General features: G+C 45.2%; 1 protein-coding gene across 3 annotated transcripts in view; it reads left to right on the top strand.

Moving 5' to 3' along the window:
* Nucleotides 1-17921, top strand: part of LOC146810747 (protocadherin alpha-C2-like) — an 839920-nt gene that overhangs the window by 338992 nt on the left and 483007 nt on the right. The window contains exon 1 of one of the 3 annotated variants that reach the window (XM_085617794.1): nt 11029-13520. The exons of the other annotated variants lie outside the window; for them this stretch is intronic. Coding sequence (XP_085473920.1) covers nt 11118-13520 — 2403 coding nt within the window. The 5' untranslated portion in view covers nt 11029-11117. Of the gene's footprint in view, nt 1-11028; nt 13521-17921 lie in introns of those variants that run through there. 3 annotated transcript variants of the gene reach the window in all.

Here is a 17921-nt window from a genome sequence, read left to right as displayed (position 1 = left end):
AGGTCCAGTTGCGGGATCCCCCAAAAGTGCATCAATCTCTTCACTAAGCCTGCCGTCTTCTGGATCTAGTGGTTCGAAGCAGGTTTTGAAATCCCCTGCAATAATTTAAATCATCATTAGGGGTCACTTGGGACAAATAATTCTATAAAGCCATTATGACCTGGGAGCACCTCCCACCAGGTTGACCCCTAGTGTAAACATTATACAAGGTTAAATCAAGGCCGCTCACTGATCTGACCCTTATGGCCAGAATATCTGGGCTATCAATGCTGACCTCCTCCACCCTTATCCCCTCAGATTGTCTCACCCAACAGGTCAGTCCACCAACTGCTCTACCTCTATGACCCCTTATTGCTGGTTTGAAAAAATTCAAATAGCCGACGTGAAAGACCCCATCAATAGACCATGTTTCCTGGAATGCCCAGATATCTGAGTCTCCTATACAAGTTATCCAATCAGCAGAAGAGACTTTTGATTCCAGCCCTGCTATATTCCAAGAGGAAATCGTCATTGAAGTTCTCAACGTTGCCGGGCCACCACACCTAGAAGTTGCCTCAGCAGCGTTTATACAGGAATTCAGGACTGGGGGGTCTGGTGACATAGCAGGTCCAGTGGGTAAACACTTCTCCATCTTAGTTCCCATAGGAAACCCTACTGTCGGAGGGTCTATATCACTTCTCATCTCAACCCCTCTAACTAATCGCGGCCATTCATCCATTCCCAGTCAGTCAATATCTTCGAGTGAGGATAAAACCTCATAACGATTATTGGTCTGTATGGTCATTCCAGATGTCAGGATCCTGTAATGCCCAAAAATCCCTTTTTCTATGTCTTGTGTGCTGTTTATAGAAGAAGCCAAGGGGGAGCGACTAATCGCATCTGCAGTAAAAGGTGAATGCCCAGCTAACTCGAAAATGTGACAAACCAAAGCAGGTGAACTAAAGCTTAGAACCACACAATCGCCTGGCATAGATTTAGTCGAATGTCCAACCCACTTTATGCGTCTAACCATTTTGAACTCATAAGTCTTCCCCAATACCAGTTTTCTTACTCAAATAATGTAGTGCCTTATTTCTAAGGGTGGACCAATGCTCGCGTGCCCCCGGGGAGAGAGGGGGGATGTTCGCTAAAATGACCGATTATAGGGTTGCTTCTGGTGGGAGGTGGAGGAAGCTGATCTTATCTGACCCGCCATCATTGCTAAGTTTCACCTGCCTCCAATTTCCCTCTGCCCCTGCAGACTGCTGCTGGGGCATAGGCTTAGCGTTACTAACATCATAGTGAGTTTTGCCTGTAGCCCTCCCTACTGGTTGCACCTTATCCACTATTATCTGTGCATTCACCATTGTATCCTCTTGTTCCTTATGAATTTCCCCCACTCTGATTGGGACAACCCCTCCTGTTACCCGGGGGTTTAGCTGTACAGAAATCGCTTGGGGGGGAATGTAAAAAAGCTTCTTCAATCTTTTTAAGCCTAATATCGATGGAGTCTAGTCTTTCCATTAAAGGGTCGATGAAGGCTACTAATTCTTCCCTTAATAGGGAGCTAAAGTCGGATTGGTTCAACAACGGGATAGTGTTAGCAGTGGTGGTGGTATCTACAATGTTACTACTTAGATTACAGGATACAAAAGCCCCGCTTGCTTTGCTAATACCTGGCAATACCTTTTGCTTGTTTAAACCACGCCCCTTTCTTTTTTTATTTGGAGGTTCCTGCCAGTGCGAGCAAGGGCCTTCTTCCCTCTAGTAGTTACCATAGCTGGGCTCCCAACACTACTCTGAGACTGTAGAGAGATCAGATTAGGGCTATTAGGTGACAAACTTAGTGGCCTCAATGGGGACCGCTCATTTGTAGAGGCAGTGTCAGAATTGGACTGAATATTTGGCAACTGGGCATTAGATAAGGACCCCCCCCCCTTAAAGAAATCGGTTCAAATGAGAGTCTACGCTCGGTTGCCTCAATTTCATGAATTAAGACCGATTCGGCTCTTATTAAAAAAGCATCAAGGGTCCCCACCACCCAGTCCCCCACATTCCTTTTACTCATTGCAAGTAATTAATGTATTAGCCCCAACAGCCAGCGCTGCTGTGCGATATTAGTTTAACGCTTACTGTCCTTAGATGAAAATAAAAGTGACAATAGTGGGTCCCTAGACACTTTTTGGTTCTTGGGAGCAATTAGGTAGTTTGCACTTCTGTGGTGGTTGGGCCACGGGCTGGTATGGAGGACACAGTAAACACACGGTGGCACATTCCCCCCCCGGTGCATAGGGGCCTACAGTCTATGCGCCTGCTCGACCCTGCAGCCCCTCGACCAGTATGCTTGGTGTTGTGGACCACAGAGGGGCCCCCCAGCCAGTACGTTTGGTGTTATGGGTAGCAGGGGAACCGCTCGCAGCCTCGCCCCTGGGCCACAATAGGATCTTATGGGTGACAATATGGGTCGCGGGCCCTCCGCTGCCTGTTGCTACCTCCCCATGGAAGGGTATCGGGGGGGTTCGTTAAATGCGGGCGGTAATTAGGGGGCAATAATAGAATCACCCGGTCCTCCCGGTTGGAAACTGCTTTCCTCGGCAGCTGCTCCACAGGGTCAGAGCGCCCCACGCTCCTGCCATGCTCCGCAAGGCCCCCCAGTCACAGCTCTGACGATAGCTGCGCCTCCCTCGCCAGAAGGTCAGCCTCCCGCAGTCCTCGGGTCGGGGTGGCGTCGCTGCGGCCAGGCGCAGCACTGGTCTTTACTGGTCTTTACTCCGCGCTGCAGCCACTCTGGTCCTCTCGGTCGTGGTGGGAGTCAGGTCAGGCCCCAGCAGCAGGATGGGTCCCACTTCTGCCACGGCGGGCTGTTAAAGCTGGTGCTACAATCCGGCAATGTGGTGGCGCGCGGGGCACGGTTCCTCTAGCACAGCACAGTCAATTTGGCAGGTCAGAGTTCTACTCTCTCCCGTCGTCGTTCCCTCTCAGCTCTCCCGTCTGCTCTATCCGGCAGGTCAGCGTTCAGCTTTCCGGCAGGTCAGCGTTCCTTCCGCTTTCCGGCAGGTCAGCGTTCCTTAACAATATGTCCTGGGCTTCGGGCTATTGAAATTCCACACTGCTGCTGCATTGATGCTACAGGTAATTATATTAGATATAGTGGCATCACAGAGCTAATCTTTGAAACTGAACAGAGTGCAAAGTTATTGAACTCACTTCAAAATCTCACTGTGCGGATACAGAGATCCCACTGAAAGTGTCCCCAGTGCAGTGCCAGGATGCATGTACCCAGAAGCAGTAGCAAGATTAATATGCTTCCAATTGTTTATGTGGCATAGAAACTGGACAATAAAGCAAGTATGAAGGTTTTTGGTTATTTCCATTTTGTTTGGTAGATTCTGTATACTAATATTATATCCATAAGATTGGTGGCAACGTTCAGTTGATTGATGCAGTCAGTGCAAAAGAATCACTTTAGCTCTTGGAAAGGATGTGAAACTGTTCAACTAAAGCAGTGCTTACGGGCAAAATGTCATTCTGCTCCATACTTTTTCTAAATGCTTTCTCTAGTCTTATTCACTTGGAGAACATGGAATGGTTGTTGGGCACAGAGTGCACACTTTTTGTATATTGAGCAGAAAAACAAATATTGATAAAGAAGACAAACCACATTCTGCCTTTGATTGTGCCAGTGAAATAAATGTGCATCCTTGTTTATGAATAAAATGCAGATCATCTTTAAAACTCACAGGTGATAACATGAGTGTGTGTAATTAATATTCAATCAATATTCTAGGGTTGTTATCACTTTCACCTAAACAAACGGTGTAACCAGAATCGCATGCAAACCAGAGTTGTTGACGCATGTGGGAATTCTACAGTTTACCCAATGATGTAGCTCTAGGCAGCAATTCTAGAAATGGACCTATCTTTCATCATTTCACAAAAGAGTCAAGATCAGTTAGATAGTTTAGTGAGTTAATCTGGGCAGCATATGCTGTAGATCATGAGTAGGTCACAGTTTGAAATTCCATCGATGTGAAATCTTATGTGAATAAATGAGTTGATTGATGATAACAACAAAATAGGCAAATAGAAAAAAAACAAGAATTGAGGCTCACATGACCAACACTGATACAATTCATGGCATGGACTTACATAGATATGTCTCTGAACTGCAGGCCCTGGGGATGACTGCAAAACAAAGTGGACTAGGAAGCCTTGAGTGGCCTGGAGGGGTGTATTAAGCAGCTCAGAGGGGCCTCCCTTGTAGCATTGAATACTGCAAGTGTGAGGTCTGCAGTGTGCCTGTAAGAGAACTGCGTTTGCTCACATGATGACAGAAAGAGAAGGGCTGATCACAGAAGTATAGTCAACAGCAAGTCTTTTCACATTTACCTTTAGAAAAGCTAATACAAATGAATGTATTTTCTCCAATAGCACTAGCCCTAAGTCTTCTGGGGGCCATCCCTACAGTTAGTGCCATTCCCTCCCAGGAGGACACTTGCATCGAATGCTTTAATGGAGATGCCCCATCCAGCTCGAGGCAGATTGAGACAAAGGTCATCCGCCCCTTTGAAAGAGGTGGCTGAAAAAGAAAACCTACCACCTGGACCCGAGATCCTGAAGACAATTCTGTGAGTTAAGTCCAAACCTGCATGATTCCTCCTTCATGCAACACCCCTCACATTTTTGATTGAAGGAGGCAAATCCACACCCTACCTTCCTCCCATCGACTCTTTCCATGGTGCTGCTGCTCCAGGCAAACCTTTTGCAGCTGCCCGGCCAAGGAGACCATGTGTAGGTGAAGTGCTCGCTGAATGGGTACAGGTGAGAAAGGAGCAGGTACTGCTGCCCAGGAGTGAAGGGAGCACTTTGAAGAGACATAGCAGGGGTGAAGCATCACCGCCTGGGCTCGTGTGGTCCACAGCAGGCCCACGGAGAGCTGGCTGATATGTAGTTTGTCAACATTTGGTGTCTGACTCAGGAAGATAATATAACTTCTTGGTGCTGTGTCTAGGTGGCGTCAATGAGGAAAGGGTGCTACCCCACCCCCCATCACCCCACTCTCCACGGCGCTATGGCTGCTGGGGAATAACTGGCAAAATGGTAGGTCTGAAGGCCGGAGCAGCAGGCCAGATAGTCTGGAGAGTGAGAAGAACCACCATTAGCAGGATGAGGCAGGGCAGATAAGAAAATGGTGGCAAACCATGGAGAGAGAACTTTAATAGCCCTTTAACCCCTAACGATGTAAAGCCCGTACAGTGAACGATTACTTATATTTATCTATTTTTGGGATTTGTAACGTGCACAGCTACTCGAAGAGTGTCCCGGTGGGAGCCTGGAGGAAGGAAAGGTATGAGGGGATGGCTAGATGAAAAGAAAAGTCTTGAGCCTTTTCCTAAAAAGCTTGGAATCCTGAATGCTGTGAAAATCCAGGTGGAGAAGGTTCCAGGCCGAAGATGCCCTGAAAGCAAGAGAGCTCCCTCCCATTCTCTTAAGGCAAAATCTCGGGACATGTGCGAGAAACTGCATCTCAGAGCACAGCTGCCTGGTAGGATCATAGAACCTGAGGCACTTTCTCAGGTAAGCAGGGCCATATCCATAAAAAGCAGAATGTGCCAGGACCAGTGATTTAAACGTAATCCTCTCCAATAAAGGCAGCCCGTGAATATCACACAAGTGTTGACTCAAGCTGGTCTTTATAGGGAGATTAAGAAGATTTCTGGCCACTGCATTCTGAACCACCTGTAGTTTGTTCAGATGGTAGCTAGGCAAACCTACATATAAGGCATTGGTGTAATCAAGCTGCAAGGATACACGTACATGGATAACTGTTTCCCTAGCTGACCTAGGGAGAAGAGGGGGAAACTTTTTTAAGGATTTCAGAATGTCAACTTCTCGTCAAACCAGATTCCCAGGTTTTTTGGGAGATGGCCTTTCCGAGGTCGGCAAAGTTGAGTCGTCTGGCCAGAAATATTTCCAGAACTAAGGAGGGAAATTTCCAAAAAGGAGGATCTCAGTTTTTGCCTCATTACATTTCAACTGAGCAGTGAACAGCCATCAAAAGACCGCTGACAGGTTATAGCAAGTGTGGTGTCAGAATCGTTTTTCTTCCATTTTAAGAGGAGCTGGGTATCATCACCATAAGCGATGATCTTAGCACCAAGCTCCTGAGCCAACTGTATCGGGGGAGTGACATCTATGTTAGAGAAGAAGGCTCAAAGTGGACCCTTGTCGCACTCCGTAGTCACAGTCTGGGGGGAGGAAGAAAAAGGGGAATCCAAATCTTTTGTGTTCTGCCCACAAGAAAGGATTTCAACCATCTCCAAGCACCACCTGAAACACCAATATCTGAGAGATGGTCCAGGAGCAGCAAGTGGGGCACAGTGTCGAAAGCCTGCCGAAAGATTCAACAAGATCATGGCTGCCCGACCACCTGAGTCTAAAGTTTCCCGGATGGATTCCAAAACTTCCACCAGAGCCATCTCAGTACTGTAAGTGGCTCTAAAGCCAGATTGTGCTGGGTGAAGCAGGCCATGCCATTCAACATACTCTTACAATTGCCTATTAACCAATTTTTCACAAACTTTTGCCATGGCAGGAAGGAGGGAGGGAGGGTGATAACTGGAAGAGATGGTAGGGTCAAGAGTAGGCTTTTTCAGCAATGGTACAATTTTGGCCTGTTTCCATGTAACTGGCACAGTATCTGTAATAAGAGAGAGATTAATGAGATGATTAACTACTGGATTGATTGTCTCTTTGGCCTAGGACAGCAATCTAGCTGGGCAGAAATCATCTCGGGGGGTATATTTATGAGACTTGGTGACCGCCAGGAAGTATGGATGAGCAATGGCAGTAAAGGCGACCAAAGTAGATGACGATTCCGGAGACAGACGGCTAAGGGGCGATTTCAAAACTGAAAGCCTATTGCCGGCATCAAAATTAGCTTGGAGACCTCGAATCTTGTCGATGAAAAAACTAGAGAGTTCTTTGAACCAGGCAGACGAGGCGGGATGAGTAATTGCCTCTGCTCTGGGGGAAAGGAAACTTTGAACGATGCTCAAGATTTCTTTAGCATTTTTCCTAGAAAGCGCAATGTGCTCTGCGTAGTGAAGATTTTTAGCTTGAGTGATCAATGCATAATAGGCTTTTTGAGCCTTTCTAAAGGCCACCTTAGCAATCGGGCAGTACTCCTGTCTCCACTTCCATTTGAGTTTTTTGCACAATTGTTTCTGGGTTTTAAGAGCAGGTGACACCAAGGTTTATAATGGGACTCCCTGGTACGCCTACGAAAGGTATCGTGGGACAATTTCTCTACGGCCTGGGAGATCCAGTTGGTAAAACTGTCAAGGGTTGCAGTCAGGTCATTGGAGAGTGTCGGGTATGACTCAGCTAAGACAAGACAGAAGGCTGAGGGGTCTATTTTGCCAGGGATTTTCTCTTGTGGCCTCCGACAGGGAGGATCAAATAATGTGTGTTTACCGTGGGTTTGCCATGAAAAATAGATAAAAGAAAATGATCAGAGCAGGACATTGGAAGAGGATCCTTAACTGAGATTGGGAAGTTTGAACAGATAGGATCAAGAAGGTGACCACCCTGGTGTGTAGGGGAGCTGACCCATTGTTTTAGCTGGGCAAGACTCAAAGAGTCAAAAACATCTTGGGTGGAACTAGCTTCTACATAATCCAAATGGATGTTAAAATCCCAGAGGAATATAAAGTGAGAAAAGCGTAGAGCTTGTGGGATAATGAACTCATCCAGGGCTTTGAGAAATGGGCCTGCTGGACCAGGGGATTTATAGACCAAGATGCCCTCCAGTGCGAAATGAGGGGAGATGGTAACACAAAAATCCAGAGCTTCACCCTCCCGATCTCCAACTCCTCGCTGGAAATTCCACTTTTCTTTAAACACGACCTCCACTCCTCCTCCCCTTCCAGATCTATGGTCTACTTGTGAGATTTTATACCCCCCCTGGATAGCCAAACTCAATCACTGGGTTAGAGTGCTCATAAAGCTATGAACAGCATATCCTAAGGCTCATCGGAAAGTAGGTCAAAGATATCTTGAGTATGTTTGGTGAGCGAGCATTAATCACAGCCGATCTAATAGTGTGAGCGTTCTGACTGATACAAGGGCGCAAACTGGGAGGAGGGGGGGAGTCACTAGACCCTGGGGACAAACAAAACTTACAATGGCTGCAGACGAAGGACAAGTTGTCTAGAACGCCTCACCTGTCTAAATCATAACATGTCTGAGGGCAAAGCAAAAGCAACTCGTCCCAGCTATAAGGTCGATGAACAGGCTTACCGAGGGGGCTTACCCAGGCAGCGTGACTGGCACTGGCCACTTCCAGGACGCAGACGGGGTTGCATCCGTGCAGCATGCATTCTTATGTGCCCTCCCCTTCGGACGACCAGAGCACGCACTGACAAAATGGCGTCTCTGGTCGTCCCGAGCCGAAAGAGGCAGAGCAGTCAAAGCACCCTCTGTAAAGAGCCCCAGCAATTCAAATTCACATTCATACAGTAAGTAGTGCACAACTCAATTCAGTGATTACTTGACGTGGGCATACTCCTACTAGGCCCCTTGCAATTTGCTACTTACCACAGTAATCTCGTCATAGAGATTTCCATTGTATGGTGCCGGAAATTGCTTTTGTGAAGAGTCCTCCATTGAAAATTACAACATAGATCAAATTATATTTCCACAGCTTTTCAAAGTATAATACACGTCACCCTCTTAAATTTAGTGCCTTAGTATTTTGCACATGAAATTGCTCATCAAGTGTGAAGGTACATGGCCTCTGCAGGAATAACTGCTAATCATGCAGAAAATGAGAATCTCCCGCTGTGGTGACTTTTTTCTCTAAAGATTCGGCATTGACGAAAAAATCTGTACTGGGTGCCAGCTTCATTAATGCACTCCAGGTACCCCATTCACCAGCCCAACCAACGTGGTTGTTCCTGGTCCGCTCCCGTAATTTGTGATCATACTTTTTACTTACTCTTTTTTTTTTGTGTGCAGATGTCACACTTGGTGGTCATCAGTGTAGGTTATAGAGGGGTGTGCATAGTTCTGTTTTATAATTCCTAGCTTTTCGTATTTTTACAGTATGTCCAGACTTCCTCTTTGGGGTATTATCAAAAGTATACATTAAATGTTCATCCAACATATGGACTTAGATTTATTTTAAATGTTTTGGTAGTAACCGTCATTACTGTTCGATTTTAATTTCATTGCCAATATCATCCTTATTTTATTTATTTAGTCCATTCAGTTCAAGGACATCAGCCTACCGCAGAACTGGTCTCATTGGACCACTCAATCGGTGTTTTTCAGTCAGATTTCCAGCTACCCCTGTATGCCTCATCCGGATGCATTTCCTTAAAGGGTATGGAATCTGGGTGTACCTCAACTAGATGCTCATAAAAAAGAGGGTGCTTTCTGTCTACCTATGTTTATTATTTATATAGTGCACAGCTTCCCAAACAGGGATTCCCAGCACTGCAGACCGAGAATGAAGCAACTTGTCAGCTCACCTGCACCTAAAAGAGCCAGGTTTTTACCTGTTTTTACTTCGAAGCTACTCTTATGAATATCTGGAAACCGCACCTTCCAGCTCTGCCAGGTGCTGTCGTTTCAGAATATTTCTCTTCCTCATGGACCCCAAAGGAGTTTGCGTGTGAGTAATTCCCTGGTACCAGACTTTGACTCTACCTCAACAGGGTAGATTCATAAGGGGTGCTTATTTGGAGTAATTCTCAGCTAGCACTTTACGTTAATTGAAAAGCAACATATACATGTAGCTATGTGAATGACATATCAAGGCTGACCTCATTGGGTTTGTGTTCTGAACAATTTTCAGCTGGTTGCTACACATTCTTCATTTGGGTGGACCTCAGGAGGGCTGGGTGGTGTTAGTAGCTCTAAGCTACCTCTCTCTAACGCTCTATATTTCATCTGAGTGATTCACACATCCGCATTGGAGTTCATAGGTGGCACTCCACCAGTTACGTAAGTGCTTATTAATGTATGTTTTTAAAATGTGTGAAATGTCTACAATATTTGTGTATGATTGTGGCTTAGATGGTGGACGTGTCCTGTTTAAGGTCACTTTCTCTGCGGCATGAGCGGACCTCATCTCTTGCCCTGAAGCATAACACGCAGAACGTTACTATTAAAACATGACAGTGATTCACCTTTCAACCAGCATTCCTCTTGAAAAGCAACAATTGTAACATTTCTAACCCCCATCCCTCCCCGCTGCATCCTCTGCAATGTAAATCAGTGCTGGGTAACCTGACATAGGTAGATGCAGCTTCTTGTTTGCCTTACATGACTTGGGAACATGCTGGGTCATGACGCACAGCATCCGACACTTCACATTTGAGTCAAGTTACGTCCAAACACCTTCAAACTACGAATGCTGTCTGCAGCAGACGAGGCAAGCACCTAAAATGCCAAATTCGTGGAAGTAACGGTAGTGCACTGTTTGAAAGACTTTGCTAGTTTTACAGACTGAACCTTTAAATTTGCTGCCCTCCACCCTGACCGGGACAGGCACTGTGCCCTCAACCTGCTACCAAACACAGCAGTGAAACAGCCTGGAGCCAACGTCCACCCTTTGGCTTGTATTGTACTGACTTGTTGGTGAGAGACCCTAGGTAGCGCTTCTTAAGTGTAGATTACACTTCTCACTCTACCTCAAAACATCGCTACGTAAAATACATCCCTATATACTGAAAAAAGATTCAATATTGTAGAGCTAATCGTGTTTAAAAATGTGTGCGTGCCTGGGCGCTTATTTATGTGTGTGTACTTTTATAAAACATAAATAGAAAAGAGAAAATACATTGAACTCGTACCTATTTACAAAGAAAGATAAATTAATTCGAAGCCTTTAAAACGAAATCTAACCAATTTACAAAAAGGACACAAGATGCCGCTGTTCATTGCAAAGTAATGGTGTCTTAAAATGTTCTTTTGTGATTCTCCTGCTCTTCGAGCTTGCTGCCATATCAGAGGAGCCAGAGGTTGGTGTGGTTGGGATATGCTTGGCGTGAGGACGTCTGCCAGATTTCGCCGCTGATATTTGCAGCATCCTGCGGAGGAGAGGACGCTGGCCGAGGCACCGGCTCCGTGGAATGGGTTTTGCCGCCAGACACTGGATTCTCCCCTGGATTTCTGTTTTCGCGGTTTCGCTCCTTTGCTGCGGAGGACGGGCTGAGGGACCGATTCGTTACTCGGTGCTGGAGGAGTCGGAAGCCGGCAACGAGGTGGGGAATGTGGCGCGCGACCTGGGCGTGGACGTCAGGGATCTGTACGGGCGGAAATTCCGTCTGACTTATAAAACCAAGGGGCAGTATTTCACGGTAAGTATGAAGAGCGGGGCTTTACTGACTAAAGAAATACTGGACAGGGAAGCCCTGTGCGGCAGCGCCGCCGCCTGTGTGATGAACCTGGAGGTGGTGATGGACAATCCGTTGGAATTTCACCGCCTCGAGGTGGAGATCGTGGATATTAATGACAACGCGCCCGTGTTCCCAGCCACGTTAATTTGGTTTACTGTGGCTGAGTCAACGCCCCCCGGATTTCTTTTTCCGCTAGAGGGAGCCTTCGACCCGGATGTCGGTTCAAACGCTCTTTGCACTTATCATATCAGCATCAGTGAATATTTCGATCTAGAGACTGAAAGGAGTGAGTGTAAAAGTAAGTCTGCTGAACTGGTTTTAAAGAAAGCTCTTGACAGAGAGCAGCGCGCTGAGCATCACGTGACCATTACAGCCGTGGACGGGGGAAACCCGAAGAGGTCTGGTACATCAGAAATTATCATTAATGTTCAGGATGCGAATGACAACCGTCCTGTCTTCGATAAAGCTGTGTACACGGTAAAGGTGCCGGAGAATACAGCAGCAGGCACCCTGCTAATAAGAGTAAATGCCACCGATCTGGACGAAGGGGCTAATGGAGAAATAATGTACTCTTTCAGCAATCGCGTCACCGCTAACATAAATCAACTATTTAGCATTAATGCAGAGACTGGTGAAATACGAACTCAGGGACCCCTCGATTACGAAGAATCTAATTTGCATGAGATCAATGTGCAGGCGCAAGACAAGGGTCCCCTGTCTCTCACCGCTCACTGCAAGGTATTAGTGGAGGTTGTTGATCTCAATGACAACGCCCCGGAAGTAGAAGTGACTTCCATGTCTAGTCCAGTAAAAGAGGACGCGCAGCCTGGACTAGTCATTGCTCTCTTCACAGTGACTGATAAGGATTCTGGAGTAAATGGGCAGGTTCACTGCCAGATTCCCAGTGACCTTCCATTTGCTGTAGAGTCCAAATACCAGAACTATTACTCCCTGTCTGTGAAGGAACCTCTAGACCGTGAGGCGGCTTCTGAGTACAACGTCACGGTTATTGCCACAGACGGGGGATCTCCCTCACTGTCTGCCATGAAGACCATTGTCGTTTCTGTGTCTGATGTGAATGACAACCCTCCCGCCTTCTCAGAGTCGTCTTATGTGATCAGTGTTCCAGAAAATAATGTGCCTGGATCACACATTCTCCAGGTCTCGGCACTAGACCCGGATGTAGGTGACAATGCCCGTGTTAGATATTCCTTGTTAGAAAACAGCGCGGACGCTGTGTCTATTCTCAGTCTCTTCTCTGTTCACCCAGAGACTGGGGTCATTAATGCTCTGCAGCCTTTTGATTATGAGAAGCTCCAGGTGTTATACTTCCGGGTTGAAGCAAAGGATTATGGGTCACCTTCCATGAGTGGCATCACCAATGTGACCGTATTCATTCAAGATGCAAATGACAACCTACCAATCATTTTCCGGACAGGATCCGGAAGTGCTGGATCAGCAGACACGGTATTGGTGCCACGGTCTGCGAACACTGGTCACATTTTAGCCAAAATCAGAGCAATTGACGCTGACTCTGGACACAATGCCTGGCTGTCCTATGAATTGAAAGACTCCACAATGGGCACTCTCTTCAGGGTCGGTCGCTACACGGGGGAAATTGGCCTCAGACACCCTCTGGGAGAGAGTTATCTGGAAAGACACGAGGTTATCATCCTGGTGAGGGATCATGGGACCCCGCCCCTTTCAGCAACAGCAACACTTATAGTGTCACTGTTAGAAAATAACCCTGAACTAAAATCAGAATACAAGCTCAAAGACCGGAACGAAAACGACCTCAGCAACCTCAACTCCTATCTAATTATCTCTATAGCCTTTATTGCCAGTATATTTATTTTCTGCGTTATACTTTTCAGTGTTTTGCATTATATCAAAGTTCGAAGTGACCGAGAGAGATCAGAGAAACCAAACTGTTGCCCCATTGGAGGAGTCGATTGGGCTTATTGTCAAAACCAACAGTACTTGACTGCAAGGTCAACGGAAGGTGACCACGAAACTCCGAAATCTAACTTGTCTAATCAGGGATGGACCCATTTTATAATAAATGGAGGAGTGACTGGAGATCTGATGCAGAGATACAGCATTACTGAAGGAAATGATACCTCCACACCCAGTGAGGTAAGAGAATATACTTAGATGGAACTTTTATGTGTATAGCCATTAATTTAAAGCAAATATAACAAAATGAGGTGATAATACCTGCCATAATTAAACCATTCACACTGAATATTACTTTGCAATTCGCTATGCACAGACTTTTAATTTGACATGAAAATGAAGTTCATAAATTAGGTTACTTGCATAGTGTAGTCTTTAAGTATCCACTTTTTGTTTCCCAAATGAAGTATAGTATAATATTTGTATTTCACTTTGGAGCACTTGCAGAACAGGAAGTAATTGACTGGAATTGTCCTACGTAATTTTAGTGTTATGCATCTTATACTTCTCCAATGTGATATGACCAGTCTCAATTGACAACATTTTCTTGGGACAGAAGTGAGATTTCATGACCTTAGAACACTTGGCAAATCGGAATAAGGCATCTAAGGAAATAAAATCATGAGATTTGATGCTATAAGAAATTATATTATATATAGTGACATCGCAGGGTGAGTCTTTGAAACTGCACAGAGTGCAAAGTTTCTGAACTCACTTCAAAACCTCACTGTGCGAATAGAGATCTCACTGAAAGTGTCCCCAGTGCAGTGCTAGGATGCATGTACCCAGAAGCAGTAGCAAGATTAATATGATTCCAATTGTGTATGTGGCATAAAAACTGGACAGCAAAGCAAGTATGTTGGTTTTTGGTTATTTCCTTCTTGTTTGGAAGATACTGTATACTTACATTATATCCAAAAGATTGGTGGCAACGTTCAGTTGATTGAAGCAGTCAATGTAAGAAAATCACTTTAGCTCTTGGAAAGGATGTGCTAACTGTTCAACGAAAGCGGTGCTTATGGTCAAAGTGTAATTTTGTTCCGTATTTTTAGTTCTCGCCTGGCGTAGGCTGCGCAAACATGCGCAGTCTCGCTGGCGAGATTTAATGATTTAGAGTAACTTCTGTAAAGGGCTTTAAGTCCTGCCACTCTTTTCCATTGGCTGGCGTCACCGTTTATGCTAAATGGTGGCCAGCCATTGGAAAAGAGCTTCCAGTGACGTACACTTTTCTCTTATAGAGCCGTCCCAGTTGCACTGGCCTACTTGCCTTACGTTTGTGGTAAAAGGTTTCTTATCTTTATGGGGCGAAACAGATGGCCCCGTTAAGAAGATAATAAACCTTTTACGCCAGCAGGCCGAGGCCGTCCAAGTGGGATGGCTGGTTTAGTAGGACTACAGCTGGGTCAGTGACGTGGCTGTAAATCAGATTCTCACTGCTGCCCTTGCCGCACAAACCGCTCTCAACGAAGTCCTGAAAACGCCTGCACACACTTCGTCTACTCGTCAGAACCAGACGCCGCCTGCATCCGTCACCGCACCAGTGTCCGTATCTCCCAACACCAATCTCTGAGCCCAGCCCACACTCAGGTACCTGGAGTTCGGGATCAGCTCAAGTTGGCAAGAAAGGAAAATGCACGCACGCTGAGGCTAGGGGTGCTGGGAAGTGTAGTCTTTGATATTTGATATGCTGTGGAAAGCGGAGGATGGAGGGTAAAGAGTCATCACTTCCACATCCAGAAGAATTGAGGTGACCATTTTTAAATAGAGACTTTGCCTTTCGTTACCATGGATGCCACACCGGCGCGTTCATGTCATCTTTTGAGAAATAAAGCACGTTTATATTTTATGATGTAAATACTACAAGGTACAATACTTCGCAAATAAACAATATTCTAAATATAATATTCATAGGTAAGCACAATTTTAATAGAAATGCACGTGTGCACGTGTGTTTAAATTGCATTTATAGCACTTGCTACCCCAGACGATTGTTGATTTTACCATAGATGGTTATTTACTTTATGAGATTTTATATAGCGCGTACATTACCAGAGGTGTCAGAGGGCTTTACAGTAAAAGTGAAGAATGTTACATGATATGGTTTAGAGTAACAAGGCATTGGGGGACCAAGCTAATGGCTACTACGGTCACTAACGGGGTGAGATTAAATTAAAGCCATTTGCTTTGCTATACAATACCATTAGCAAAGCAAATGGCTTTAACTTAATCAAAGGCGAGACCAATTGCATTTTCAATGCTTGTTTAATAAATGCTTTCTCTAGTGTTGTTCATAGAGCGAACATAGAATGGGTGCTGGGCACATATATAGCTCAGAGTGCATGCTTTGAGTATATTGACCAGAAAAACAAATATTGATAAAGTAGACAAAGCGCTTTCTGCATGTGATTGTGCCACTGAAATAAATATTCATCCGTGTTATGAATAAAATACAGATCATTTTTAAAAATCGCAGTTGATGACAGTAGGGTGTTTTATTAATATTCAATAAGTATTCTAGGGTTGTTTGTCACTTTCACCTAAACAAAGGGTGTAAGCAGAATCAGACGCAAACCAGAGTTGTCGACGCATGCAGGAATCTTGCAGTTTACTCAATAAATGTAGCTCTAGGCTGCAATGCTAGAAAAGGTCATATCTCGTATCATTTCACTAAAGAGCCACTATATATCAGTTTGATAGTGTAGTGAGTTAATCTGGGCCGCATATGCTGTAGATTATGAGTGGGTCACAGTTTGAAATCTCATCATTATGAAATCCTGTGAGAATAAATAAGTTAATTAATGATCATAACACAATAGACAAGTAAAAAAAAAAGCATGCAGGGTCACATGACCTACACTGATACAATTCATGGCATAGGCTTACACAGATATGTCTCTTGAGCTGCAGGCCCCAAGGATGACTGCAAGACAAAGTGCACCAGTAAGCCTCGAGTGGTCCGGTAGTGTGTATTGAGCAGCCCAGAGGGACCTCCCTTGTAGCATTGAATACTGTGGTTGTGTGATCTGCAGTGTGCCCGTAAGAGGACTGTGTTTGCTCACATGATAACAGACGAAGAGGGGCTGACCACAGAAGTGTAGTCGGGAGAAAATCTTTTCACCTTTACCATTAGAAATGCTAATAAAAGTTAATGTATTTTCTCTAATAACACAAGCCCCAAGTCTGCAGGGTGCAATTCGTACAGAGTTGGGGCCAGTCCATCCCAGGAGGACACTCGCATCAAATGCTTCAATGCAGATGTCCATCCAACTCAAGGCAGATTGAGTTAAAGGTCATTCACCGCTTTGCAAGAGGGGGATGAAAAGGAAAACCTTCCACCTGGACCCGAGATCCTGAGGGAAATCACCTCAGACATCTGTAAGCTAAGACCAAACCTGCTGTATAAAATAAGAGATAAAAACAGCTGTTATCATAAAAGAAGATGCAGTGTTAAAACAATCCATTGTAAGAGCCGGGCACAATTACAATAAATACAATAAAGAGGATCCGAACATTAGTATCAACATTCGCATCCCTGTGTTATTTGCTCATGGGATGGGGGTGGAGACCACCCCACAGCTACCACATTTTGTTGACACTTAGAGCAACCTATCTAGATTGCCATAAGAAACGTTGCCACAACAAAGACATGGAGCCAGGCTGATATGTAGTTTGTGCACATTTGGTATCTGATTGAGGAAGATAATATAACCTCTGGGAGCTGTGCCTGGGTGACGTCAGGGAGGAAAGGATGCTGCCTCACCCTCCCCCCAACTCTCTGCGACAGTGTGGGTAATAGGGAATAACTGGCAGGAGTGGCAGGTCTGAAGACCATAGTAGCAGGCCACACAACCTGGAGAATGACAAGAACCACCATCAGCAGGATGAGGCAGGGCAGATGTGAAAATGGTGGCACATAATGCAGATCTTTAACCTGTGAACTTGTAACGATGTAGTGGCAATACAGGGTGTAATGATTCGATGTGGACATATGCCTTAATTGTGCACCCCTGCAATTTGGTACTTACCACAGTACTCTCGTCAGAGAGATGCCCATTCGGTGGTGGTGGAAATTTCTTTTATGAATAGTCCTCTATTGAAAATTACAATATTGAGCAATTATATTTCCACTGCTTTTCAGATCATAATACACGTCACCCTCTCTAATGTAGTGCCTGAGTCCTTTGCAGATGAAATTGCTCATCAAGTGTGATGGAACCTGGCATCTGCAGGAGTAGCCCCCATTCATGCAGAAAATGAGAATCCCTCGCTGTGGTGACTTTTTGCTCTACATTTTCGTCATTGATGAATAAATCTCTACTGGGTGCCATCTTTAGTGCACTGCAGGCGCCCCATTCACCAGCCCAACCAACGTGGTTGTTCCTGGTCCGCTCTTGAAAATTGTGATCATACTTTTCAGTTACTCTGTTTTGTCTTTTAGATGTCACACTTGGTGTTTATCAGTGTGGGTTATATAGGGTCCTGTGTAGTACTCGTTAATAATTGATAGTTTTTTGTATTTTTACAGGATGCCCCAACTTTCTCTTTGGGTTATAAACAGAAGTATACGTTAAATGTTGATAC

The sequence above is a fragment of the Triturus cristatus genome, chromosome 7 (assembly GCF_964204655.1).
Source record: "Triturus cristatus chromosome 7, aTriCri1.1, whole genome shotgun sequence".
NCBI classification, from domain to species: Eukaryota; Metazoa; Chordata; class Amphibia; order Caudata; family Salamandridae; genus Triturus; species Triturus cristatus.
Note: the sequence above shows the minus strand (reverse complement) of the source record. Positions and strands in the feature narration are given on the sequence as shown.